The sequence below is a fragment of the Rhinoderma darwinii genome, chromosome 4 (assembly GCF_050947455.1).
Source record: "Rhinoderma darwinii isolate aRhiDar2 chromosome 4, aRhiDar2.hap1, whole genome shotgun sequence".
In the NCBI taxonomy this organism is placed as follows: Eukaryota; Metazoa; Chordata; class Amphibia; order Anura; family Rhinodermatidae; genus Rhinoderma; species Rhinoderma darwinii.
In genome coordinates this window covers 343,696,979-343,723,066 of record NC_134690.1, presented here as the reverse complement: position 1 = coordinate 343,723,066, position 26,088 = coordinate 343,696,979, and the positions used below count along the sequence as shown (strand labels likewise).

Genomic DNA, 26,088 nt, shown 5'->3' with positions numbered 1-26,088 from the left:
ACACAAATAAATAAAATTTATTTTAATAACACACTAAAAGGTAATTTATATTTAAAAAAAACCTTTCGCGACACCTGTCCTTTAAATTCCTGTGAATCGTCTAAAGGGTTAAAAAAACCTTTCCAAATTCTGTTTTGAATACTTTGAGGGGTCGTTTTTAGAATGGGGTGATTTATGGGGTTTTCTAATATATAGTCCCCTCAAAGCCACTTTAGAACTGCACTGGTCCCTAAAAAAAAAAGGTTTTGACATTTTCTTCAAAATATGAGAAATTGCTGCTTATGTTCTAAGCTTTGTAACGTCCTAGAAGAATAAATGTTCAAATATAGTACAAATATGGGAAATGTGAACTAGTCACTATTTTGTGTGGTCTTACAAACAGATACATTTAAAGAGGCACTGTCACCAGATTATAAGTGCCCTGTCTCCTACATAATCTGATCTGCGCTGTAATGTAGAGAACAGCAGTGGTTTTTATTTTGAAAAACAATCATTTTTGACCATGTTATGAGCAATTTTAGCTTTATGCTAATTACTTTCTTAATGCCCAACTGGGCGTTTTTTGACCAAGTGGGCGTTGTAAAGAGGAGTGTATGACGCTGACCAATCAGCGTCATACACTTCTCTCCATTCATGTCCATTTGTACTCCGCACAGCGTGATCAAGCGAGATCATGCTGTGCTGTCACATACACCAACATTAACTTTACTGAAGTGTCTTGAGTGTGAATAGACATTGCCTGCAGCCAGGACGCGATGTCTATTCACACTCCCGACACTTCGCTAAAGTTTGTGTGGGACTTAATAGCTGCACAGCGTGATCTTTCTGTGCTGTCATTCATAACGCGATCTCGCGAGATCACGCTGTGCAGCTATTAAGTCTCACACAAACTTTACCGAAGTGTCGGGAGTGTGAATAGACATCGCGTCCTGGCTGGAGGCAATGTCTATTCACACTCAAGACACTTCAGTAAAGTTAATGTGGGTGTATGTGACAGCACAGCGAGATCACGCTGTGCTGAGTACAAATAGACATGAATGGAGAGAAATGTATGACGCTGATTGGTCAGCGTAATACACTTCTCTTTACAACGCCCACTTGGTCAAAAGTAAAAAAACGCCCAGTTGGGCATTGAGAAAGTAATTAGCATAAATCTAAAATTGCTCATAACTTGGTCAAAAATGATAGTTTTTCAAAATAAAAACCACTGTTGTTATCTATATTACAGCGCCGATCGGATTATGTAGGAGATAGTGTACTTATAATGCGGTGATAGAGCCTCTTTAAATTCAGAAAAATGCACATTTTTCCAAATTTTCCCTAAATTTTGCTATATTTCCCAAATAAACACTGAATATATCGACCAAATTTTACCACTAACATAAAGTCCAATGTATCACGAGAAAACAGTCTCAGAATTGCTTGGATAGGTAAAAGCATTCCAGAGTTATTACCACATAAACTGACACGTCACGCCAGATTTGAAAAATGGGCTCTGAGCCTTAGGCCTCGTTTACACGAGCGTGATATACGTGCGTGCGACGCGCGTGCTTTTCACGCGTGTCGTACACACCTATATTAGTCTATGGGGGCATGCAGACAGTCCGTGAGTTTTGCTCAGCGTGAGTCCGCTGAAAAAAACTCACGACATGTCCTATCTTTGTGAAGTCAATGGGTGCGTGAAAACCACGCATGCCGCACGGAAGCACTTCCGTGCGAACTGCGTGATTCGTGCAACAGCTGTCAAACTCTGAATGTAAACAGAAAAGCACCACGTGCTTTTCTGTTTACAAGCATCCAAACGGAGTGTCATAATGATGGTGGCTGCGCGAAAATCACGCAGCCGCGCATCATACGCTGATGACACACGGAGCTGTTATGTGCCTTTTGCGCACGCAAAACGGCACACTTTTTGCGTGCGCAAAACGCACACGCTCGTGTAAATCAGGCCTTAAACTGTAGCTAAATGTTCGACAAACTTCTGACATGTCATAGTGACATGTCAGAAGTTTGTATTGGTGGGGGTCCCAGCACTGAGACCCCCACCAATCGCTAGAACGAAGCAGCTGATGCGTTCGTGTGAGCGCTCAGCTGCTTTGTTTCTGTTCGGCTTTTTCCGGAAAGCCGATGTATCGGAGTACGGGCTCATACACTTTCTATTGAGTCCGTACACCGATACATTTATTTCCGGAAAAAGCCGAACAGACACAAAGCGACTGAGCGCTCACACGAGCGCTTCAGCTGCTTCGTTCTAGCGATTGGTGGGGGTCTTAGTGCTCGGACCCCCAACAATACAAACTTATGACACGTCAGAAGTTTGTCGAAAGTTTAGCTACACTTTATGGCAGAAACTAGGCTGCATCATTAAGGGGTTAAGGATAGTTTTGATTTCACATAGAAAGAGTGTCGGCCTTTCATCTATAAGTTGGGAGGGACCAATGTGAGTGATGACAATCTCTGTACAGCACTATGGAATATATTGGCGCTATATAAATGGAGAAAATTTATAAATAAAAGGTAAGTTTGTGTCCATTTTAGTGGTTTGTTATTTGAGTTGAGGTGGTAATATTTATGTGCTGTATACTAGTACTATTTTGCCATGGTAAAGCAGCTATTTGTCCACACTATGGTGAAGAGAAGTGGTATTAGTTAGGCACTGTGAACACTTTACGGCTTGCCAGTGTTAGGGCAGAGCTATACCACTTCAATCAAAACACATACATTGTGCAGTGTACATCATTTCCAGGTTTAACATCCATCCCATATGACAATGATCTGCAACCTATGCCTCTTCAGCTATAATAAAACTACAACTCCCAGAATGCCCCAACAGCTGCTGTATTATAATTTCACAGCAGCAGGAGGATGACAGTTGTAGACCACCGCCCGCTGCGCGCTCCCCACATCCAGTAGGGGCGGAGACCACGCACAAGAGACAAGGACGCGCACTACCACACCAGCCTAGAACATTCTGTATCCTGCGTTATACCCGCCGCTGCGATCTGAGGCCGCGCCTGTACGCCGTCGACGTACATGCGTATGTAACCCCTTCGCTGCCGGCGAGCTACTATTGTACCAGTCTTCCTCTGACCCTCTCAACCTGATACTTGCTTGGCGGTGAAAGGGTGTGTGAAGTGGGAGGTGTCCCGTGGCTAAGCAGCGAGGAATAGCTCTTTCCCAGCGTGCTTTGCGGTCGAACGGCAGTTAGTGAGCACGTTGCAGCGGACCGGGTGTGTGTAACGACAGCTGAAGATGGACGGCCCGCTAGCCGTGTTCGGGGAGCGCAGCACCGGAGAGGCTGTCAGGAGCCAAAATGGTAGATATGGTCTTACAGCTGTATAATGAGGCCGGCCTGAGTCAGCATGCTTCACCGTGGGAGAGCTAGTGAGGGCCGCACCATGCTTGTTCTACTCCAGCTGGGTCCGGCCGGTTATTCTTCAGCATGTCGCTGCTTTATTGATGACATGTACCTTTAAGAGCCTTCCTCTGTACATCCAATGCTATATAGAGTATTGAAAATAAGGATTACAACCAAGAATACAAGAATGTTACGTGTAGGAAGGCCGGAGTACGTTTCATGCTATGGTGCATATGACGTCTTCGTTTTAGGATTTTATTTTTTTTTTTTTTTTTTTTTTTAAAGGAGTATTAACCTCGCACTTACCATTGAGAGCGCAGTGCTACTTTGTTATAGACATCGATGTGGTTGCTGAATCCTGATCATACGTTGATTGTATGTTTTATTGAACTGCCATCAATGTTAATGGTCGGAAAACCCCTTTACGTCACGTGACAAGGTCTGGCTTTGTCTAATGAAGGCGACCCCTTACTAGCAGATGGAACAGTAATAAGCTGCCCGATGCAGGTCGTCTGGCTGTACATATCCCAGACAAATGTAGTGTTCTATGCCGGTCTTTTAAATGAACGACCATCCAAGACATAGATGGATGCGGCCTTTACATGCGTGAGAGCCGTTATTTGAGACTATGGCACTAAGAAGGGGTCCTGACCAGTGGACCCTTGTAACATTCATGTGGAATGAGTATTTGTTCATACATAGACTTGAGATCTGTCTGTGTTGCCAGGACGACTCCTTATATGGGATCATTTGATAACCTAATTCTTTGTGCCTGATTCCACTCCCTTAAATATTAACTCTTTACATTTAATATTCCAAGAGAATGTCCACCCCATAATATACTTTGCTGTCAGTATCCACTGGATATTGTCAATAGCAATTGTCATGTTAGATTTTGAGAAGTAACGAGAACCTGACTAGTAAATGCTTCAATTCAGATTAGCAGTTAGGGTGTGTTCACACGGCTTCTATTCGGGCCATAGACAGGTGAAAAATCTGATGCGGTACGCCTCCAAACATCTGCCCACTGATTTCAATGAGAAAAATGGCAGTGTAAAAAAACGTCCTTGAGCCGTTTTTCATTGACTATATAAAAAACCGCTACAAATACGCAGTGAAAAACTTGACTTTGAATAAAAAAAGTCTGAATCAGGAGCTGATTTCCCTTGAAAACCGCTCTGTGTATTTTCAGACGTTTTTTATTTTGCATGTGCACATACGCTAAGAGTAAAGGCTTGTTTTAAATAAGCTTTGTCAAAGGCTGAGACAATTGGGGGGAGCACCCAGCGTTCATCTCTAATGGGGTCCTCAGCAGCAGGATCCCCCCTCCCCAATGATCCGCTTCACTCCTGGTCCAGTCTGATATACTCTACTTGGTGCCAGACTGATTAATTTTAGTTTATGGTCACCCCATTTTAGTACCGTTTTTTCTCTTTGTCCAGAACTAACGGCTATGCTAATGGGGTAGAGTAATCTGTTGTCATCTGATGGGGGAGATGATTATCTTCTTCTTTGTATAATAACAGGACATATGTTTTTCTCCAGTTGTAGAATTATTTCCCTCTGTATCAGAAATGATCCTAATCTTAAAATTATTTGTATGACTTTTTATATTTATCTCAAATTCTTTCTACAGTAATGGCAGCAGCATCCATTGCTAATATTGTGAAAAGTTCCCTTGGCCCTGTTGGACTGGATAAAATGTTAGTGGATGATATTGGGGTGAGTACATAAACTATTGTCACCCCCTTCTGTCGGAGACTAATGCGTGTGTGAACCAAGAGACGGAACAGATTTGCCGCTGAGCTTCGCTTTCCGATACTTGGGGCCAATGCAAAAAACGTAAATCCACCCGCACAGATCCTTGTAGTGCCTGTGCTTTGTAATATGTACCTTAATGCCTAATGCACACGACCGTTGTGTGCCAGCCGGGTCCCGTGCGTTGAAAGATAGGACATGTCCTATCTTTCCACGGTTCGGGAGTCGGGTCACTTCACGCACCCGATTCACCCGCTAAAGGGAATGGGTCCGTGAAAACTATCGGGTGCCACTCAGTCGGGTGCAACTGGCATTAAATTTAGCCTCCAGCATCAAGTGTATGGAACCATGCTCAGGGGGTAGGCAATTATTAGGTTATGTTCACACAGGCGTATTGCAGACGTATTTAACGCCTCGTAATATGCCCCAAAGAACGCCTAGAAACGGCTCCCATAAACCAGGTCTTTTTGAGGCAGATTTGAGAATTGGTTTTGAAGTATTTCTTCAAAGCGTTTTTGACAGTCCATAGGAAATGGATAAAAAAAATCTGCCTTAAAGGGAACCTGTCACCAGCATTTCACCTATTAAACCAGCAATACCTGGTGGTAGTGGGTGAAAAATAATTTCTATATAACCTATAATTGTCGTCTTAGTCGGCTCTGTAGCTTTAGTATTCAGCTTTTTAGTGTTCCCACACCGTATGCTAATGAGCAGAAAAGAGTCAGATCTTCATTTGAAAAGAGTCAAATCTTCATTCCTCAAGTATTTCCGAGTTTACCCCGCCTCCTTACTTGTGATTGACAGCTCCTCTCCTTCCCCCAGCACACACAATCCCGCACTTATGCACTGATGTCCTCTTCTGGGATGTGCGCACAAAGGGACTCTGGATTATTACGATAAAAGGCGCAAAATGTTTGCGGACCGTTATTTACAGTCGGAGGAGGAGTTTAGGAGAGGGGATAACGGCAATGAACTTTTGATAGCAGCGGCCAGTGAGGGATAAGTAAAGCTCAATAGGTGAAATGCTGGTGACCGGTTCCCTTTAAGAAGGGACATGGGCTTGTTTTACAAGGCGTATTTTTATGCCGCAGTTTAGAACAGCGCTGTAAAATTCGGCCTCGTATGCACTGCCCAGGTTTTACCCATTGAAAATGATGGGTAGCTGTCTGCAGGTGTATTTCGGAGCATAATGGCAACAGGGTTCTGCTCCGAAATACCTTGAAAAAACTGAACATACCCTCATATCTGCCTCAAATTCAGCTCCGCTACTGTGACCATACTAGTAACATGGGTGAACATTGTCTAGGTCTTTGGTAAAGTAAAAGTTTACTTGGTCAGATGCTTGTGTTGTAGCTATGAGAACCCCATTTTAGTCCCACTTCTTCTTTTCTCTGAATGAGTGGCTATGCTAATGGAGAAGAGCAACATCTGCTATTGTCTGAAGGGTGAAAAAAATAGATCCGGAGTACTAAAATATAACTTTTACTAGTATGAATAAAATAGGTATAAACAGATATATGAACAATAGGAGGAGTCCATTTGCCAATACTGCATACATATACTTAATTGTTTCCCATCGTTTCAAATTGTTGTCAACAATATTTTTGTATTGACAGCAGATAATGATCAGTCCGCCTTTATAAGGTTTCCCAATTTAGAATGGTTCTTTTGGTCACATATGGAGGAAAGGAATGTTGGGACAAATGTCCTCCTACCCCGTTTCTGTCGGTAAATAGTCCTCCACATCAAAGTGTCCAGAAATAGTGTTATGTCCTCTCCTGGATGGTGAAAGAGCGACAGGTGGGTCTCCCTACGCGTTTCTTGCTGACCAGGCAATTCCTCAGGGGAGATAGGTGTACCACGCCAGGGATAGGCGTTCTGTGTTTGCCTCCTACCAGGAAGGTTACATCACTTGCCACTGCAAGGGTGTTTTAACTAATGGACTCCCTTTTGCCACTGCAAACCTGCTCAAACTATTGAGTTTTTCCCTCGTGCAACGACAGCTGAGCAGGAAACTGAAATTTACTGCTCCATTGATTCAACATGCTCTGAATTATAGAGCATTCCTCTCCATATGAATCGACAGCCACTTTTCAAGCAGCAAGCTCCAATTCTGGACATCTATGCTTCACTGACCTATCTCCCCTGAGGAATTGCCTGGTCAGCAAGAAACGCGTAGGGAGACCCACCTGTCGCTCTTTCACCATCCAGGAGAGGACTTAACACTATTTCTGGACACTTTGATGTGGAGGACTATTTACCGACAGAAACGGGGTAGGAGGACATTTGTCCCAACATTCCTTTCCTCCATATGTGACCAAAAGAACCATTCTAAATTGGGAAACCTTATAAAGGCGGACTGATCATTATCTGCTGTCAATACAAAAATATTGACGACAATTTGAAACGATGGGAAACAATTAAGTATATGTATGCAGTATTGGCAAATGGACTCCTCCTATTGTTCATATATCTGTTTATACCTATTTTATTCATACTAGTAAAAGTTATATTTTAGTACTCCGGATCTATTTTTTTCATTATTCTATTACTACGGAGAAGTGAATTAACCATTATCCAGGTGGGGGATATATAACACCACGAAATATACATATTGTCTGAAGGGGAAGGTTTCACCTTCTCCTATATGAAATGGCAGAACATTTCTCTATACCGCTGGGACCTCTTTATTGTCCGAGATTGTACAAACCTAACAGTTTTTGTTTTTTCTTTAAGGATGTTACCATAACAAATGATGGTGCAACAATCTTGAAGCTGCTAGAAGTGGAACATCCGGCAGCTAAAGTCCTATGTGAACTTGCTGATCTGCAAGACAATGAAGTTGGAGATGGGACAACATCCGTTGTAAGTTTTAGTCTGATTTGTTTTTTTATTTAAACTGGCTCCCGACTGCCCACTGTATTTGTATGTTGAGGTCCTTAAACCCCGTGCTATAGCAGATATACAGTGTAGGTTTTAGCTCGCTGCCTGAGTGATCGGGCAGCTAAATGTCTGGTGCCAGGCAGAGAGTGACTGACGGGGACCTTGAAGGGAAGAGAGAAGCAACTTTCACTGCTTCTGTCGTCTTTGATCACTTTTACACAGCGCTCAATGAGTATAGAATAGTTGGTCCCTGTGATCATGTGACTGGTCACGTGATCGCCGGGATGCAGTTAGTGGGAGGCTGCCGCTGGGTCCAACTAGACCCAGTACAGCCATACTCCGTGACAAGTCATTATAAGGCTTCTTTCACACTTGCGTTGGTATACGTTTACCTCTTCCGTCAGGGAAATAGACATGTAATATATCAACATGACGATCACAAACGAAAGGTCTATTTTAGGGTAATTGGGACAGGGCTAGCAATACCACAATGATTGTCGTGGGTATTTTAGGTGTATTTATTGTTTAGTGTATTTGCACTTTTTATTTATTATTATGGTCTATTTTAGGGTATGTGGTTTGAAGAAATGATTATCCGAAAAGTAAAAAAAAAAAAAGCATATTTTTTTTTTACTATTTTCAAACTATAAGCCTGAAAAGTCTAAGATGGCAAAAAGGACATGTATAAAAATGATTTTCAAAAAAAATCCCCTGCTGCTGTACGGTTCCCGTCGGCATGGGCTTATTTTCCTGCATCGATGACATTCTGTACATCCACATGACTGCTGCAGCCAATCAGTGGCTTCTGTGGTGATGGCATGTATGGTACATCACCGCTGAGGCCATAGGACGAACACTGTCCATATACCCTTTTAGGAGAGCCGATCTGCTGGATTCAAGTTATTTATTACATGTAATACTACATTTTCGCTGCTTGGCAAACGTGTGCCTCACAGCTGTTGTTCGGCAGTGATTTCAGGAGCCGGACCAACCGTGATCAGGTGATCTCTCCGCACCATTGTATTTATTTGTTCTGTTGGAGGAGCTTTTGACCTAATTTCAAAACTGAACTGCCACTAGAAGTCAATCGGAGCTCATCTTTCCTTTCTCAGACTGCTCTGGAAAATGAATGCTCCCATTATAGACAGCCAGGCAAACTTTTCTGATAGACCGTTTAGATAAATGAAGCACTTTAATTATGTCACAACTATGACGGACACCACTCTAGTGTACCAGCAAAACCAATGCAACGAACACCTTTCAGCCTTAGTTGTGCTTTTCTTAACTGTTGGATGGGTTACAACAGTTTGTTAACATAGTAACGTTCTATATGTAGGTGATTATTGCTGCAGAGTTGCTGAAGAATGCCGATGAGCTGGTGAAACAGAAAATTCATCCCACGTCCATTATTGGTGGATATCGTCTGGCTTGCAAGTAGGTAGTCATTGCTTTATTTGAAGATCCAATTAAAAAAAACATTTCACTTGTTCCTTCACTACTTTCTGTTTCTCGATCTGGATGAGGGAGGGGAACTATACACCGCTCGACCATTATTACAAAAATTGCACAGAAAAAAATAAGTATTGCTTTTCTTCTAAGTGTAACCCATGCTGTGTATATACACCTTATGGCCAAAAGTATTAAGTTGAGGTGTTTTAGCCACACAAATTGTACACAGCTGCATGAAATCAAACACCAAGCCATGTAATCACCATAGACAAACATTGTTAGTAGTATGGGTTGTACTGCAGAGTGATGCAACTTTAACCCCTTAAAGGGAATGTGACGCTAGAAAAAAAATTTTTTTTTTTTTTTTAGTTAAACAATTAGTGTATAGGTGATTAAACATTGCTCTAATTTTTTACATTTTTTTCACGAGTCAGGAAATATTATAAATTAGATTCTAATTTATAATATTTCCCAGTGCTGGTCACTAGATGGAGCAATTCCCAAAATTGCAGCATTGTATGTGGTAAAGCAACCAAACCACATTGCTTTATGCTGCAAAATTTGAGAAAACTCACTCGCTCTAGTGAGCTCTCAGAATCCCCCCCTCCTTTATCCTGTCTAGTGCCGGGAGAAACGAGGGGATTGAACGGTCAAACCTCCTACACTGTGTCGCCATTTTTTGAGCTAACACACAGTGTAGAAGGTTAACATACAGTAGTAAACACACAGTAAAACACTTACATACACAGAAATAACTTACCTGCTCCAGTCGCCGCCGCTCCCTCCGGTTCGTCCGCTCCGTCTGCTACCGCCGCTCCAAGTGCACAAGTCCAGAAGCCGCGACCGGAAGTAGTAATCTTACTGTCCGGCCGCGACTTCCGGTCTACAGGAAAATGGCGCCGGACGGCGCACAGTTCAACTTGGACTGTGTGGGAGCGGCGCATACGCCGTTCCCACACAGACTGCGTGGAGCATAGTGGATGGAACGGGCCCCGTTCGCATTCACTATGGGACTGTAGCTGCCGTATTCCATGTCTGTGTCGTTAATCGACACATACAGAAATGGAAAAAAAAATGGCAGCCCCCATAGGGAAGAAGAAGTTCAAAAATAAAAAAAACACACAAATATAAAAGTTTTTAATAAAACACTAAAATCAAACTGATGTAAAAAACAATTTTTCTGTGACACTGTTCCTTTAAGGACACAGCCTGTTTGCCTTATGGACCAGGCCATTTTTTTCAAAGCTGACATGTCACTTTATGTGGTAATAACTCCGGAATGCTTTCACCTATTCAAGCAATTCTGAGATTGTTTTCTCGTGACACATTGGACTGTAAGGGCCTGTTCACATCACCGTTCATTTCCGTTCCGGGGCTCCGTCAGAGGTTTCCGTCGGGTGAACCCCGCAACGGAAAGTGAAAGCACTGCTTCCATTTAAGTCACCATTGATCTCAATGGTGACAAACATCGCTAATGGTTTCAGTTCGTCACCATTCAGGCAGGTTTTCCAACGGAATTAATAGAGGAGTCGACTCCGCTATTGATTCCGTTGGAAAACCGGAAACCTGCCAGAATGGTGACAAACGGAAACCACTAGCGATGTTTCCGTCACCATTGCTATCAATGGTGATTGAAACCGAAGCTGTGGTTTCAGTTTCACTTTCCATTGCGGGGTTCACCCGATGGAAACCTCTGACGGAGCCCCGGAACGGAAAGCGAACTGTGATGTGAACAGGCCCTAAGTTAGTGGTAAAATTTGGTCGATACATTCAGGCTTTATTTATACACACAAATTTAGAGAAAATTTGTAAAAATTTGCATTTTTCTAAATTGTATGCTTGTAAGACATCGTTATACCACACAATAGTTACTAGTTCATATCCCATATATCTACTTTATTTTGCCGTCGTTTTTTGAACTTTTTTTTTTTTTTTTCCAAGGATGTTACAAGGCTAAGAACTTTAGCAGCAATTCCTCCACAATTTCAAGAGGCTATTTTTTTTAGGGACAAGTTCAGTCCTAAAGTGACTCAGGGCCTTATATATTAGAAACCCCCTATAAATCACCCCATTTTAAAAACCTAAACCCCTCAAAGTATTAAACAGCTGCTTTTAGAAAGTTTCTTAATCCTTTAGGTGCTTCACAGGAATTACAGCAAAGTGGAGGTGAAATTTACAAATGTAATTTTTTTTCAGAGAATCAGTTTTAATCCATTTTTTTCTGTAACACAGAAGGTTTTACCAGAGAAACGTTACTTAATATTTATTGCCCAGATTCTGCAGTTTTTAGAAATATCTCACATGTGGCCCTAGAGTGGTAATGGACTGAAACACAGGCGTCAGAATCAAAGGAGCGCTTAGTGGATTTAGGGGCCTCCTTTCTTTTCGAATATATTTTAGGCACCATGTCAGGTTTGAAGAGGTCTTGCGGTGCCGAAACAGTAGAAACCCCCTCCCCAGAAGTGACCCCATTTAGGAAGCTACACCCCTCAAGGAAATTATCTAGGGCTATAGTGAGTATTTTGACACAACAGCCTTTTTGCAGAAATTATTGGAACTACGCCGTGAAAATAAAAATCTAAATTTTTTTTTTTCAATTGAGTGTTTTTTATTAATTTTTTTAAAATTTCTGCAAGAACTAAAGCAGAAAAAGCGCCCCAACATTTGTAGATCAGTTTCTCCTGAGTAAACAAATACCCCATATGTGGTAATAAACTGCTGTTTGGACCCACGGCAGGGATCAGAAGGGCAGGAGCACCATTTGGCTTTTGGAGCTCCAATTTAGCTGGAATGGTTTTCGGGTGCCATGTCACATTTGCAAAGGCCCTGACAGAACAAAACAGTGGAAACCACTCAAAAGTGACCCCATTTCGGAAACTACACCCCTGAAGGAATTTATCGAGTGGTATAGTGAGCATTTTGATCCCAGTTTTTTTTTTTTGTTTTTTTTTTTTTTTGCTGAATTTAGTGGAAATATGCTGTGAAATTAAGTTATTTTTCTTCTGATAAAACATGGAAATTTTAAATTTTTACAAGAAATAAAGGAGAAAAAGCACCCCAACATTTGAAAATAAATTTCTCCCAATTACAGCAGTACCACATATGGGGTCATAAACTGCTGTTTGGACACATGGCCGGGGTCAGAAAGGCAGGATATCTATTTGGCATGCAGATTTTGCTTGCTTGTTTTTTTTTGTCTGTTAGACAGCTGACCATCACTACTAACTGTCCCAGGACCAATGAGAGCAGTCCCAGGTCAGCGATTGGTCTGTGAAAATTCACAGACCAATCAGAGCAATGTCCTATTTAAATGAATTGGCGGGAGAACGGGGGCTGTAATCCCCGCTTTCAGTCGGCAGAGGAGCACAGCTAGCCGGCCCGGGACCAATGAGAGAAGTCCCGGGTCAGCGATTGCTCTGGTCCGTGAATTGTCACGGCTTAATCGGAGCAATGTCGTACTATTAAGTCATAAGTGCATCGTTCGCACTCCATGACCTAAAAGTACCTTGACGGAGGACCGGCCATTCAGGCCCCCCTCCCGGCGCATACAGGTGCTGTGACAACTGCTTTCTCGTACAGCAGTTGCCGCAGCTCCTTCAGCAGGGAGTGATCGTGGTGGTCCCCGCTGATTTAGCCCCTTAGAAGTCGCGTTCAATAGTGATCGCGGCTTCTTAGGGGTTAAAGCACCATCGCCGTCCCACGATGTGATTGCGGGCGCCATGGTTGCTATGGCAATCGAAGGCCTCACTATGGCTATAGGTGCTTAGAATAAGGCAACACAAAGTAAATGATTTTTTTTTTCTTAAGTATTTTATTGTTCAAACGCCATAAGACATAAAAAAAAAACTATACATATGGTATTGCATCGACCCGCAGAATAAAGTGAATGTCATTCAAAGCGCACGGTGAACGCTGTAAAAACAAGGGGGGGGGGGTTAAAAACACAATAATCTAATTGCTGTTTTTTTATTCACCACGCCTCAACTGATCAAAAAGTCGCATGCATCCCATGAAAACTACAATGAATTCTTCAAAGAGTCTATTTTCCAAAATGGGTCACTTTTAAGGGGCTTCCCCTGTACTGGTACTTCAGAAGCTCTGCAAATGCGACATGGCTCCCAGAAACCGATCCAGCAAACGCTCATGCCTTTCTGAGCCCTGCCGTTTGTCCGACTAGCAGTTTCTTACCACATATGGGGTATTGCCGTAATTCAGGAGAAATTATTTTTCAAATGTTGCGCTGCTTGTTCTCATTTATTCCTTGTAAAAATTATAAAACCTGTACCTATTATCAAAAAAATTTGACTTTCAATTGCACAGCCTAATACCACAAAATGCAGCAAAACTTCTGTGGGGGTTTAAATGCTCACTACACCCCTCGATAATTTCCTTGAGGGGTGTAGTTTGCCAATTGGGTCACTTTTGGTGGGTTTCCACTGTTTTGGTACCACAAACCTGACATGGTGCCTAAAATATATTCTAGTGAAAAGGAGGCCCCAATATCCACTAGGTGCTTCTGGGGCCGGCGCTTCAGTCCATAAGGACACTAGGGCCACATGTGGGATATTTCTAAAAACTGCAGAATCTGGGCAATAAATATTGAGTTGCGTTTCTCTGGTAAATCCTCCCTGTTACCCGAAATCCAGAAATAAATAAAATAAAAAGGATTTTCTGCACACAAAATGAAATTTGCAAATTTCAACTCTACTTTGCTTTAAATGCCTGTGAAATGCCTAAAGGGTTTAGAAACTTTCTAAATGCTGTTTTAAATACTTCTAGTTTTTAAAATGGGGTGATTTATGGGGGTTTCCAATATGTGGGCCACTCAAAGCCACTTCAGGACTGAATTGGTACCTTTAAAAAAAAAAAAAAGTTTTTGGAAATTTACTTCAAAATATGAGAAATTGCAGCTTATGTTCTGAGCCTTGTAGCGTTCTAGAAAAATATAAAAATGTTCAAAAAATGATGCCAACATATAGTACATATGGAAAATGTTAACTAGTCACTAGCTTAAACACTGCAGCTTTCATTGCATAGAACATAGTACAGTAGCAGCAGCGAGGTTGAGATATGAAAAACCTCATCAGACCACAGAGGAATGTTTATTTTGTTTTTTAAGAAAAACCTTTTGTAAATTGACCTGCAGTGCGGGTTTCTAAAGCCACAGCATATCAACTTATGCTGTGGAATCGCTGCGCTTCCGTTGCAGGTCTCCATCTAATTCAATGTGAAGGTAAAACCTGTAACAAGTGGGCAAAAGGTGTTGTTTTTTTTGTGGTGGAAAAGCTGCATAAATAGCAAATCCTAAAAAGAACCCCCAAAACCTTTTTAGTTAACAAATAAGGTCATACCAGCCGTTGTCCTGGCAGTTCTGAGCGCAGCCCGGCCTCCATGTGACTGCCGCAGCCTATCAAAGGCTACAGTGGTCACATGGACTACAGCGTCATCCCAGGAGGCTGGGCTACGCTCAGAAGAGAGGAATGCATCGCGATTGTTTAAGTGTAATTTTTTTTTTTATTTTTTTTTTCTGCAGGTGACATTCCGCCTGAAACTGCACCCCCAATTTAGTAGTTTTACAGGTGGAATTCCCTGTGGCTTTCCGGACAGATACGCTGTATACTTTTATGCAGCGTATCTGTCCTGTGTTCCTACCCTAAGGGTATTTGGATAACTGTTTTTTGTTTTTTTTCTAATTGGTGTCTATAAATTGCCCTCAACCCACGTTGCATGCTCCTTCTTGTAAATCTAATATCGTGTTTGTTTGTTTTTTAAATAGAGAAGCTGTTAGATACATCAATGAAAACCTCACGATAAACACTGATGAGCTTGGGAAGGACTGTCTACTTAATGCAGCCAAGACTTCAATGTCTTCTAAAATAATCGGAGTGTATCCTTTTCCCATTTTGTTTAAATGGACAGTAATCTCTCAAGAAACTAATTATATTATACACGAGCTGATATAAGAAAGTAGAAAAATACCTATTTCTCCACATACTAGCCACTTCTCCCCCCCCCCCCCTACTAACTGATCATTCACTCTCGATTCACTGCTAAAATCCGACCAGATTACATGGCTAAAGCTGTCCAAAGAAGTCTATGGAGAGGGGGAGGAGGAAGCAGCAAAGTGAGGGAGTGGCAGACACTGCTGCAGCTTCCTAGTAAGTGTTATCTCACCCAGTGCTGGATTCTCAGCTACGTTGCCCAGTACTGCTGTTTAATCTCCTCCATTCTGCTGCAACTAAGGATGTGCTACAAAGCGATTGGGACGCAGGGTGTTCTTTCCTCTATGGGCAATGCATGGGAGACATGATAGCAGTTAGGCTCCACCCATTAGCTAAGAGCGAGCCTGTAGAGGGAAATACTGCTAGGATAAGTCATGAATAACACTATTTCTGGCCATTATCTCATATAACTACGTATGACCGCTCATTCTGAAAAGTCACCTGGAAGGGTAGGTAAACTTTAAGGCACAGTCAGATTAGTATTCGTGTTAAAGGGGTTTTCCCATTTTGGGCAAGATGAACTACGCATTTTCTATAGTTCTGGAAACTGCATAGCACGGTGAGCCTAACAACTATGGTATATCCATAGGAGCATTAATGTCCAAGATGGGGAAAATACACTTAAGGCAGTAGATCTGAAAATGTGTTCTATTAACTCATTCAGACAGTAAGTATGGCTGCAAGCTTTTGGATTTGAGATGGTTTGCTTATACATGCGTTGTCCGTTCAACCTGTTATCCTTGACTCATTTGCTCAGTGACAGCGACTTCTTTGGTTCTATGGTAGTTGACGCTGCACTTGCTGTAAAATACATCGATCCGAGGGGTCAAGCTCGTTACCCGATTAACTCTGTTAATGTGCTGAAAGCTCATGGCCGGAGCCAGAAAGAGAGTATCCTAGTTAATGGTTATGCGCTTAATTGCATTGTGGGCTCACAAGGTGAATATCTATCTATATTGCTGTTTGATGCATCCTATGTTTACGGAGGAGGGGAATTGTTGCATAAAATTGCAATGTGTGTGCGGTCAACCAAAGAACCCTTTTTAACTGGTAGAAATACAATCTGAATATTTTTCCAGGTGAAGTGCTGTATTGTAAATATGTGTTCAGCATGAGACTTTGATATTTTCATCCCAGACCTACTTTTAGGAGGGATCTTTATCTTTCTGCTGTTCTAGCCATAGTGGTATCTTGGAGAGCTGCCAGCTTAGTCAGATTGATTATGGGTAGTGTCATGTTAAATCATAGACCCAACAACAAAGCTGTTGATTTAGCTCTGGATTGTAGCACCAGGATAGGCCGCTTTAACTTGGGGCATGTTAGATGTAGGAACACATTTTAGGGTGCCGTAGATGCAGCAGCAACGAACATAAACAGCAGCGGGCCCATCTGCAAGAACCATATATTGGGCCCTTGCTTTGCAATAGCTCATCGTGGAGCATCCCTTATGTTTCTCTAATAATCTATCAGTAATTTTGAGCTATAGAGTACGAAGAGCTGGTAGGAAGCTGCTAGCTGCTTATAAGGTGGCACCGGTCTCCTTTTTACCTACTGGGCCCTTGTGCGGCTGTACAGTCTGCACCAATGGTATGGCTGCCTGTGGTATGCAGCAAAATAGGGCATGTGTTTTTAGTGGCACTCCGAATAGGAGCACTTGTGGGACAAGAGGGCATCTAACCGATTCTGGTTACCACTGCCTCTTTTTTTATTTTTATTTATTTTTTGACGTGTCAGAAATAGGAAAAATGTGGCACTTATATTGTACCTTTTTGTGTTGTCATACAGGTGACCCTGGGGTTTAGTTTACAAAATCAAATAGTTTTAATTTTAAAGGAATGTTGGGTTTCGGATACACGGACGCCACTATGTGGGTCCATATTCTGTCTTATTTGCACTGGCCGATAGCCGCATGATTTTGCCGGTAATACCGGCCGAAATCGTGTAGCCATTGGCAACTGCAAGTGTGTGGGGACTTGGCTGCATGCGAACGCCGCAATGTGGGACTGTACACGTCATATTCGCTGCTACTTAGCTGAATGTGATTTGATAAAGCGGTGTTTGCCTAAAAATCTTGTTTTTGGTTTCCAGGAATGCATAAGAGGATCACTAATGCAAAAATTGCCTGCCTAGACTTCAGTCTACAGAAAACCAAAATGAAACTTGGAGTGCACGTGATTATTTCAGACCCATCTAAGTTGGACCAGATCCGGCAGAGGTTTGTATCTCAACAGTGTTAGAGTGAAAGGTTGTGCAGTTAATAAAGCATTAAAAACTCGAGGAACAAAGTGACCTTCCTTGGGCTCCGTTTATGCTACTAATGTTTTCACATAATGTCCTGTTTTCCCCATTTATTTGCTGCCATACCGTGTATGTGGCGTGAGCAGTTATACGCATGGGGTAAATTATAATAGGAATTCTGCTTTAAGAGGTGACGTTGCATTTAGTCACTGTTGGCAGAAGCTCTACATTACATACTTGGGCCTAGACTACTCTGCAACCAGAAGTCTATGGGGAATCAATTATTCCCTATAATGGAAAAGAGAAAAACCTTGTAACATTTTCAGCTGCGTAAAGAGCAGCTTTCCCTCTGGATGACAAGTCTATGCCCATGTATTACATGTGTTCTTTGCTGGGGAAGGGATGAAATGCTTTTAAGGATGCCAGTCTTTATGGGCCTCGCCATTTTTGTATGTCGTTTTCTCACTGCAATGTTTGACCCAATGAGAGGAAGGTCATAACATTCTCAATGGCGGTGTGGACTCTGTCTCTTTCCACTGCTTTCCATTACAAGACTAACAATCTACTATCAAATATTACAAAACCTAATGGAGAACTTTGTTTTGTTCTAGGGAGTCTGACATTACCAAGGAGAGGATCCAGAAGATTTTGGCAACTGGGGCCAATGTCATCCTCACTACTGGTGGAATTGATGACATGTGTCTGAAGTATTTTGTTGACGCAGGTGCCATGGCTGTACGAAGAGTACTGAAAAAGGATTTGAAACGCATTGCTAAAGCCACTGGTGGTAAGTGATTTCTCTTTTTGAATATCCTCATAAGTTAATTATGGCATTTTGTGGAAACTGGTTGTTATGGCTCTTTAGTTTTATTTGACAGCAAGTCATTTTGATTGGCATTTTTGTGTTTCTCGCTCCTGAATGTCTTCTGCTTCCCCACAGCTACCCTCTGCTCAACTCTTGCAAACCTGGAGGGTGAAGAAAGCTTTGAGGTATCCATGTTAGGGCAAGCTGAAGAGGTTGTACAAGAGAGAATATGTGACGATGAGCTGATTCTTGTTAAAAAGTAAGTGCCCTTTAAATTTGTATGAGACTCCCATTTCATTGCTGCCGAGCTGTGCTGTGCTATGTGCAGTTATACGCATGGGATAAAGGAGTAGTCTCAAAGAAAAAAGGTTGAGCTTGTTCAGTTGCCCTAACCTATAATGTGGAGGCTGTACATGTGGTTTATTTATTTTTTTAGATCACTGCAAATATTTTATATAATTTTTTTTTTTTTTTCGTGTTCTATACATTAGGGACAACAAGGACAGTTTGTGTTCATGTAGCCGACCACAGCAGATCGCATAGACTTGCATCATGGCTCATAAGCTTTTGGGGAAATGTGACAATATAATTTTACTATGGTTTTTTTTTCCCTTAAAATAAGTGTTGTACTAATACATATGTGTTACAGTACAAAGGCCCGAACATGTGCGTCAATCATTCTTCGAGGCGCCAACGACTTCATGTGTGATGAGATGGAACGATCTGTCCATGATGCCCTCTGTGTAGTGAAAAGAGTGCTTGAATCAAAATCTGTGGTACCAGGTGGTGGTGCTGTGGAAGCCGCACTTTCCATTTACCTAGAGAATTATGCTACTAGCATGGTAAGGATGTATTTTTATAGAAAAACGTTCACACTTTAAGGCCTGATTTAGACAGGCGTGTCCGCTTTGCGTCCGCAAAAAAAGGATCATATTTAATGTATTTTAGTCCCATGTGCCAGCCGTTTTTAATATCCGTATTGGTGCACATTTTTTTTCCATTTTTTTTTTCTCTCCGTTTGTTTAGTAACTTTTGCTTTAAACATGGAAAGCACACAGATGTCCGTGATTTTCACACCCCCTTAGACTTCAATGGGTGACGTGGTCCGCAAAATGGACCAGAATAGTACATGTAGTGAGTTTCGTGCAACGGAAACGCACTGCATAAAAATCACTGACGTCTAAATAGCCTCATTGAATTGCATAGGTCCATGTGCTGTCAGTTTTTAATTGACGGCACATGGACGCATACAACATTCGTCTGAATAAGGCCTAAGGAATTCGTTTTAAAGTGAACCCGTCAGTACATTTCAAATCACTAAACCACCAGCATGCTGTTATGCAGCTCAGGTTAAGTGTTCCAAACCTGCCCACCCTTAAAGGAACAGTGTCATCACAAATTATTTTTTTATATGTTAAAGATGTTAGTGCTTTATTAAAAACGTTTATATTTATTTGTGTGTTTGTGTTTTACTTTTTCTTATTTTTACACTTTTTCTTCCCTATGGGGGCTGCCATTTTTTGTTCCATTTCTGTATGTGTCGATTAACGACACATACAGACATGGAATACGGCAGCCACAGTCCCATAGGGACTGCGAACGGCTCCCGTCCCATCCACTTGTGTGTACGGCGTCTGTGTGGGAACTGCGCATGCGCCGCTCCCACACAGTCCAATTTGAAATTGGCGCCGTCCGGCGCCGTTTTCCTGTGGACCGGAAGTCGCGGCCGGACAGTAATATTACTACTTCCGGTCGCGGCTTCCGGACTTGTGCACTTGGACCAGCGGCAGCAGACGGAGCGGACGGGCCGGAGGGAGCCGCGGCGGCAGGAGCAGGTAAGAGATTTCAATGTATGTTCGTGTTTGTGTGTGTTTACTACTGTATGTAAACCTACTACACTGTGTGTTAGCTCAAAAAATGGCGACACACAGTGTAGGAGGTTACACCGTTCAAACCCCTCGTTTATCCCGGCACTAGCCAGGATAAAGGAGGGGGGGATGCTGAGAGCTCACTAGAGCGAGGGCTTTTTACCCAATTTTGCAATGCTGCAATTTTGGGAATAGCTCCATCTAGTGACCAGAAATGGGAAATTTTATAAATTAGAATTAATTTATAATATTTCCTGACTCGTGAAAAAAATAAAAAAAATTTGAACAATGTTTAATCACCCACACACTAAATGTTTAATAAAAAAAAAAAACAAACATGTTTTTCTGGCAACACATTGCCTTTAAAACTGACTTTTAGTCAAGCGAGTTAGAACTTGTAACGAGACCGCGATCTGCATTGGGCGCATGTGCATTGCGTGCACAAAGTTAAGGACCGTATACTGGACCGTATGTGCAGTAAAGCGAGGTGTATTCTCCTCTACTACAAATGTGCAGTGCGTATACGCCTGATGCAGCTGAACTTGGCCTCCTTTTGGTAATTTCTAACTTACTTTACTAATCCCTGAACGTCTGTTTTAGATCCGCGAATGTCCTAGAACGTCTTGGAACTTGCAAGCAAACACTGCCTGCTCTGGTATAGTTTGTCAGGTCATGTGCATGTGCAATACGAACACAAATATGGAGTTACAGTTAAAAATAAAAACATATTTTATGTTTTTAAGGTGGAATGTTAATGAATTTTACTTGTAAATAAAATTTTCTGCTATAAACTTTCAGGGCTCAAGGGAACAATTGGCTATTGCAGAGTTTGCGAGAGCACTTCTGGTTATTCCAAAAACTCTTGCTGTGAATGCTGCACAAGACTCTACTGACCTGGTTGCAAAGCTCCGAGCTTTTCATAATGAGGCTCAAGTCAACCCAGAGCGCAAAAATCTTAAATGGTAAGAAAACAAACCCATTACTATAACTTGTACTATACAACTTCCTAAAGGGAATGTATCATCCGAGAATGACTTATTGTTTAAATCAGGATTGTGTTAAACCTATTTAAGAAATTGTGTGGTGTTCTTTTGTTCTTTCCCTCATGATCTACATTAAAACAAATAATCCTAATATACCGCTGCTTTCACACTGGCCACTGAGATTCACAGACTGGCGCTACTTGTTCTGTAGAGATCGCTTCTCAGCAGTCATCTCGTTATCACAGGCAGGATTATAATGAAAGGTAACTATATATAGATAAGGGCTTGTCCACACAACGAAATTGCTGCAGATAATTTCTGCAGCAATTCCGCAGAAACAGCAGGATTTCCACACCATTTCCTGTGTTTTTACTACAGAAAATAGTGCAATTGTTGCTGCGTTTTTCTCAATGTTGGGAGATGGTGACATCTCCTCCTGAAAAACGCAGCAATTCAGTCCATTTTCCACAGCAGGAATTGACCTGCTGCGGGACAAAAAATACGCACCACAGATTAATTTCTGGTCGGAAACTTTACGAAGCCTGTGGATGAGACTTGTTAAATCTTACCCACTTTGCTGCTACGGTATTCTGCTTCGTGTTTTTAGTCTGCAATTCCGGACGGAAAATACGCAGCAATTCTGCTATGTGTGGACAAGCCCTAACACAGGTAAGAGCATGTCTAGAAAACTCTTCCATGGAAGTTAATGGGTTAGCTCCAGACTTATTTCCTATGGTCCATGTGCCTGCTGTAAAGCATTTTTAAAGCGGCTCTGTCATCAGATTATAAGTGCCCTATCTCCTACATAATGTGATCGGCGCTGTAATGTAGATAACAGCAGTGGTTTTTATTTTGAAAAACTTTTGAGCAAGTTACGAGCTATTGTAGATTTATGCTAATTAGTTTCTTAATAGACAACTGGGCGTGTTTTTACTTTTTACCAACTGGTCGTTGTACAGAGGAGTGTATGATGCCGACCAATCAGTGACCAATCAGCGTCATACACTTCCCATTGTTCCAGCGTGATTGTGCAGTGAAAGAAGCTGGGCTGGAACAATGAGAAGTGTATGACGCTGATTGGTCGGCATCATACACTCTGTACAACGACCAGTTGGTAAAAAGTAAAAACACGCCCAGTTGTCTATTAAGAAACTAATTGGCATAAATCTAAACTAGCTCATAACTTGCTCAAAAAAGTTTTTCAAAATAAAAACCACTGTTATCTACATTACAGCGCCGATCACATTATGTAGGAGATAGAGCACTTATAATCTGGTGACAGAGCCTCTTTAAATGCCGTTAGCAGCTCAAGCAAGTAGGCTGCCCCCATAATAGTGTACATAAAAAAGTTAATTAGTGAAGAAAAAATATAGGTGCTACAATACATTCCCTTAACCTCAACTGTAGAGAAGTGTGGTCAGCTTTACTGGTTGTAGATTGAGCATTAATCGTATCCCCAATCGGCAGAATGTTGGACAAATTTGCTTCTCGCTGTCCACTATTTTCGGCCTATGAGCACTGTTAATGGGTTTGGTTTCATCAAATAAAGCTTATTCATTGTATAATTACATTTTCTGGTATACAAATTCTTCAGGGTTGTGAAGATTTCTGCTTGCAGTTGTTGAATGTGAAACCATTGTTTACTTAGTGGCTGTCCTGGTCATTTGGTGATCACACTGTTGCATGTTTCATTACTCCTACATTTATCAGAACTGAGTCTTCAAATTAGCTGGGCCCCTGTGTGATCACGAGGGTGGATTAGCCACCTCTGGAAGTAATCAATGAGGCTTCCCATTCAATGACTGCAAGCAGAGATCTTGAAAATGGCAGGGAATCTAAATATCAACTTTAGTACACCAGAAAACTGCTGTAGAAAAGTGGCAAAATTTACTTTGGTACGGTTTACGCCGCTCACGTTACTTTTTCATTAAAAAAAACAAAAAACTTAGCAGATGGGCGAGGCCACACAAGCAGCCGGACACATTACCATCATTTATGCACCAAGGGCCAGAGATGCGTCTAATTTACTAAGACTCACGCCTCCATAAATTGGTCACATTTTACTCCAATTTTGGTGTTTCATATGCCAGTCTTAATACCCCCAGGTATATTAGAAAACTGCAGCACATGGTGAATAAGCTTAATTTGCTGAAACAGGAAAGACCCTTTAAGATTTCAAACACAAGTTTAGATTTCTTATCGTTTGACGTGACAAGGCCCCATTCTAGAGATCAGTGGATGTCTCAACACCACAACCCCACTTAAAGTTGCTATATGGACAAAAGTATGTGGACTCTCCTCCTAAATTAGTTCAGGTTTTTCAGCCACGCCCATTGCGAACAAGTGCATAAAATAAAGCACACATCCATGAATTAGAGTGGAAGCATCTAGGAGCTCAGCCGTGTAGTGATAGACCATGCAAACTCTAGGGTTGAATCACCCAGTATTGAGTTGTACTGTTACAGCTATGTTTAGGTATGGAGCTGTGTATTGTATCCGCATCCACACAAAGCAGGGATTCCCTACTACACACATTTAGCAGCCAGGCTCATATTTATGACCAACCGCTACAGCAACACCTCTACCCTGTGCCAGTCACTGCACTGGTTGCCCATCCCCTTCAGAATGAAATTCAAACTTATTACTCTCACCCACAAAGCTCTCCAGTGCTGCACCTCCTTACATCTCCTCCCTCACCTCTGTCTACCAGCCTACTTGGGCTCTACGTTCTGCCAACGACCTTAGATTAAAATCCTCCATAATCCGAACCTCCCACTCCCGTCTCCAAGATTTTTCTCGTGCTGCACCTGTCCTCTGGATATTGAGAATTAATCTGATTGTCTGGGGTAGCGCATTCCACAGGTTTTTTTTTTAAAACGTGTCCTGAAAACACATCTATTTAGACAGGCCTATAACATTCCCTAATCTGACTCCTTTCCATGGCCCTCCTTTTAGATTAGTCATCAGAATAAGATTCCCTCACACTCCTTCTCTTCATGTCCGTCATACACGGATACTGGCTGGTGACTGGCTCATGCAGCTTTGTTACCACCCCATGTGTATAAAAATGGCTGGACTATTGTACAGAACAAACACGGTTACAATTTGAGGAAATAAGGGAGACACAAAGTGTAAGCTCCTGCGACCAGGGTCGGCGCTCCTCGAGTTTGAATTGTAAAATAACGGTGTCACTATACAATTTAGAGGGAACATGAAACAAACATTACGCAGCACTTTGTAATGTCTGATATTATGTTGGCGCTACATAAATAAAGATTATTATATGTTCTGCCCAAAATGTTAGATCAGTCTGCAGTCATGACTAATGGGGGGCTACCACCAATACAAAGTATGAGTCCATTGTACACTGCTTGCAGGAGAGGTGGCCACACTGGAATCACTTCATTATAGTGAACAGGGGATGATGGAAATTGCTGATAATGGTCTTCCATAGACCATAATTGAGTGACCATGCAGATGCAGGGTTGATCACCTATATTTTGACTGAACTCTAGTAGTACATAATCCTGATTTTAATCCATTGATCTCTTTTTCAGGATTGGTCTCGACTTGCTCAATGGAAAGCCAAGGGATAATAAACAAGCAGGGGTCTTTGAGCCCACTGTAGTCAAGACAAAAAGCCTAAAGTTTGCAACTGAAGCTGCAATTACAATCTTGCGAATTGATGACCTTATCAAGTTACATCCAGAGAGTAAAGAGGAAAAAGGCAAATATCATGAGGCTGTGCAATCTGGATCCATTGATGGTTAATGTGCCATAGAAACTCGGTCCTTCTCTTTTTTTTTTTTGTATTACTGTAATTTATAACTAGTAACTCTTATTGTTTATCTTGCACCTCTGGGTCTTGTACCAAAACCATCATTCAAACACTTAATAAAAGTAAAGTGTAAGCTATTTTTCCTGACTTATTATTGAACAGACACAATTGATTGGACCTCTCACACTAGTGTCGTGGCTTCCGTTCATAATAGAATCTTAAGGTTTGTTTCATAAGCCAGTTGACACGATAAAGCCGCTCATCTCTGTAGGTGCTCTATTTTGGTCAGTGCCATATGTTTGTATCATAAAAAGTATTGTCATGTTTGTGAGATCTGGTCTTATCTACAAGACATTCGGATTGTGGCACGAGGGATGTTCCAGAATTTCCTTAGGCCCCATGCACACGACTCTGCATGTAATCACGGACGGCCGCGGACAGCCACCCATACAAAGTTTGGGAGCACGGCCTGTAAAAAGCAAAAGAACAGACCTGTCCTATCTTTTGCTGTACACTTCTATGGCCCAGACACCTTCCCATAAATATACGGGAAGGTGTCCGCAGTCAATAGAAGTAAATTGGTCTGTTACTAGTCTGCAATTACTGACTATTTTTATGGTCGTGTGCATGGGACCTTAGATCAAATATAGGATTGTATCAGGATATAAACCTATTGCCATAGGCTAGCATTACATTCGAAAATCTGTTCTCCCTTAAGGCCTCATTCAAACAATGACACTTTATGTACTGTAAGCTTGCAGACATCCAGTGTGTTGCTATTTGGGTGTCTCCTTGAGGCACTGTAATCTTCCCCAGAACCTATGCTAGGAGAAAATAGCTACGTAATGTGGCATGTGCTGGAACATGGCACGATTCTTCGATTTCCACAGGTGGTGTATTTAGGATCCGTGTGATGTAGATCTAAAATGCAGCTGTCTTAGGGCTTATTCAGACTAAGGGGATATA

The 26,088-nt window shown here is 41.9% G+C and overlaps 1 protein-coding gene and 1 non-coding gene across 2 annotated transcripts; both read left to right on the top strand.

Moving 5' to 3' along the window:
- Positions 1 to 3,058: 3,058 nt before the first annotated feature.
- TCP1 (t-complex 1) lies at positions 3,059 to 25,259 on the top strand. The gene is made up of 12 exons (XM_075862890.1): positions 3,059 to 3,316; positions 4,995 to 5,080; positions 7,853 to 7,981; positions 9,336 to 9,433; positions 15,225 to 15,335; positions 16,208 to 16,389; positions 17,539 to 17,665; positions 18,300 to 18,475; positions 18,629 to 18,752; positions 19,143 to 19,335; positions 21,160 to 21,323; positions 24,902 to 25,259. The coding sequence occupies exons 1-12, from the start codon at positions 3,253 to 3,255 to the stop codon at positions 25,113 to 25,115; spliced, it is 1,668 nt and encodes a 555-aa protein (XP_075719005.1). The 5' UTR covers positions 3,059 to 3,252; the 3' UTR covers positions 25,116 to 25,259.
- Positions 4,765 to 4,895, top strand: LOC142646578 (small nucleolar RNA SNORA29). Its single transcript, XR_012847508.1, has one exon. It is a non-coding gene; the product is annotated as a small nucleolar RNA SNORA29 (small nucleolar RNA).
- Positions 25,260 to 26,088: the final 829 nt, after the last annotated feature.

Coding starts and splice junctions, on each gene's coding strand:
- TCP1 (XM_075862890.1), top strand. CDS start 3,253: ATGGACGGCCCGCTAGCCGTGTTCGGGGAGCGCAGCACCGGAGAGGCT. Junction 16,390..17,538: donor TTGCATTGTGGGCTCACAAG/GTGAATATCTAT, acceptor TTTGGTTTCCAG/GAATGCATAAGAGGATCACT. Junction 17,666..18,299: donor TTGGACCAGATCCGGCAGAG/GTTTGTATCTCA, acceptor GTTTTGTTCTAG/GGAGTCTGACATTACCAAGG.